General features: G+C 40.5%; 1 protein-coding gene across 1 annotated transcript in view; it reads right to left on the reverse strand.

Moving 5' to 3' along the window:
• The window catches only part of smc1b (structural maintenance of chromosomes 1B), a 15,458-nt gene that overhangs the window by 3,581 nt on the left and 9,205 nt on the right, over positions 1 to 2,672 (reverse strand). The window contains exons 17-21 of the mRNA XM_005731532.1: positions 2,352 to 2,497; positions 1,743 to 1,896; positions 1,489 to 1,587; positions 1,248 to 1,404; positions 421 to 575 (exon numbers count right to left, since the gene is read on the reverse strand). Coding sequence (XP_005731589.1) covers positions 421 to 575; positions 1,248 to 1,404; positions 1,489 to 1,587; positions 1,743 to 1,896; positions 2,352 to 2,497 — 711 coding nt within the window. The remainder of the gene's footprint in view (positions 1 to 420; positions 576 to 1,247; positions 1,405 to 1,488; positions 1,588 to 1,742; positions 1,897 to 2,351; positions 2,498 to 2,672) is intronic.

Here is a 2,672-nt window from a genome sequence, read left to right on the forward strand (position 1 = left end):
CACTTTGTGTTGGTCTTTCACGTGGAATTCCAATAAAATTGATTCATGTTTGTGGCTGTAATGTGACAAAATGTGGAAAAGTTCAAGAGGGCCAAATACTTTTGCAAGCCGCTGTATATCTACTGGCATATATCAAAGTTTCTCTCCTGCTCTGATTTCCTGTATTCTTATTTCCTGTATGCACTGTATTCTTATATATACTGTTTCCTGTATACAGTGTAATGTATAGTAAATCATCACTGAAGACTTATATACAATATAATACATATTCAATATGAATATATACAAAATTCACTGTTTTTGTTCCGCATACGGAGAAGTAATTAAACACATTTTACAAACATAACTTTGAAGGAGAAAAGAACAACGAAAATGTAAAAATTGAAGAAAAAACATCAAAGTGAAGTTTGTCTGTCTCACCTGGGCGCTGTTGTTCCTGCAAATTCTTTTATAGACCTGATCGATTATGACAGACACGTGCTCAAAACACTGACTGAAGAGGTGCAGGCGCTGGGATCTGACTTGCTGAAACTCCTGATTACACTTCCTGGCTGCTTTAGTGCTGGCTTCAAAGGCTGAGTGACAGAAAGAGGAAGCTTAATCATCAGTCCAGGTGCTTCACTTAACACACTATAACATGCAAAATGCACCCGTGGGAATAAATGAATTTCAACATGAAAAATCTGTCTGCTTAGACAGAAGCAGTCATCTGTTCATTAATTAATCAAATAAACAGTTTGAATATCTTATGAAAACAATATAAACGTATAGATAAACTGGTTCTGCTGATTGTAGAAATACACCAATCAGATATCACATTATGTGTTGTTCTCCTTCTGCATGCAATGTAGCCCTAACCTGTCGAGGAATGAACTCCACTTGACCCCTGAAGTTGTGCAGTTGTATCTGCCACCAAGATGTGACCAAGAATCCTGACACCTTAAGGTTTTCAGCAATCACTGTTCCTTCTTTTGATAAATGCTGACCACTACAGACGGGGAGGTTTGGAAATGCTCTGACCCAGTCGTCTGGCCATCACAATTGCTAAACTCGCTCAAATCTTTACACTTGTCCATTTTCCCTGCTTGTAACACGTCAACTTTGAGGACAAAATGTTCACTGCTCCCATTAGATAATCAGTTTTATTCAGTTCACCTGTCAGTGGTCATAATGTTATGCCTGATGGGTTTATATTGCACCAGCTGTTTCAGTTTGAGGTGAAAAACTCAACAGATTCATACAAATACCTTCCTTCACTCCCTGTAACTTGTCCTTCACCTCCCTCATTTTCTCCAGTGCTTTCAGGTTAGGGGCAGTGGTGCGCTGCAGCACTGCCTCTATGGAGGAAACTGACTCCCTCAGGTTCTCCAGGGAGGCCTCTACTTCCTGCTCAGCCTGCAAATTCTGACCATACACAATGGGTGATACTTGCTGGTTCTATAACCAAAGAACACCAATAGAGAATAAGTATGCTGCCCTGTTTTTCACCTTGAGCTCTGTCTCCAGCTCAGAGTAGTCAATGACTAGTCGTGCCTCTCTCTCATAGATGTCCATGGTGGCTGTAGTGCTTTCAGAATCTGTGTCCAGCTGCATAGACCGGACAAATCAATGATCATCTATACCAACACTACAGTACTTTAAACCTTTCTTTCAAATTATAATTTGAGCTGAATTTGATAAACAGTCCAGGACAGGAATGATCAGTCAAGTCAGAGTAGATACCAAACATCTCTGTGTCCTACCTGCACCTCGCTGATTTCATTCAGGCTCCCTGACAACAGGCTGATGGGCAGGTTCTGGATTTTGCAGGCCAGCAACAAGTTGTGTCTAGTCAAGCGCTTTTGCTCTATAGCCGTCTCTGCTGTCATCACCTCTCGCTGAAGCTTCGCCAAATCCCTATTTGGCAAAATAAAAAGAAATAAAGTCAGAAAACAGAGTCCATGACAAAACATGATACACAAGTCAAGTTTTGACATGGACTTATATGGTAACTCATGGCATTAGGTTGCTTAGGAAGAAGGGAACGTTTTGGGAGTGATGGTGGAGAGAAAACAGCCAATTATAACACATTATTGTTACTGGAAACAAAGCTCAAAGAAACTCATTTCATGTATATTACTGATGGAAAAAATTACTTAAATGCATCAAAAACAGAATATTTTTTTAAATAACAGAAATAAAGGCATATCAGCAACTGTAGTGGGTTAGATGCAACTTTTCTGCTACCTAACAAACGGGAAACCTCACAGCAACACAACAATCAATACAATCAGCATTGGTGCAAATGGTGACAGTAATAACTGCACAAAATGTCAAAAACAGTGGCACTAGAAGCATTGCAGAGATGTTACCTGTTCATCTCTTGAAGGACTTGAGTTTTTTGATCCAGCTCAGCCTTGGCAGCAGCCACCTCACTTTTCTTAGCTAAAAGCTTGTTCTTGTGCTCAAGTAGCTTATTCTGACCTTCCTCAACCACTGCCAACAACTTTTGCTCTTCCTGGAAGGGAACACGAGCGCTTGGTTGAAAAATCTGCAAAAATCGAACTTAAGATCCACAAAGGCAACAGCCAGAAATAACCAGAAGTAACCAGCACTGTTGCCTCATAGCCAGAAGGTCCTGATATCAAGTTCACCATCACCCCGGGGCTAATCTGTGTGGAGTTTGCATGTTC

Source organism: Pundamilia nyererei, unplaced genomic scaffold, assembly GCF_000239375.1.
Source record: "Pundamilia nyererei isolate P.nyererei 1_Seehausen unplaced genomic scaffold, PunNye1.0 scaffold00043, whole genome shotgun sequence".
NCBI classification, from domain to species: domain Eukaryota; kingdom Metazoa; phylum Chordata; class Actinopteri; order Cichliformes; family Cichlidae; genus Pundamilia; species Pundamilia nyererei.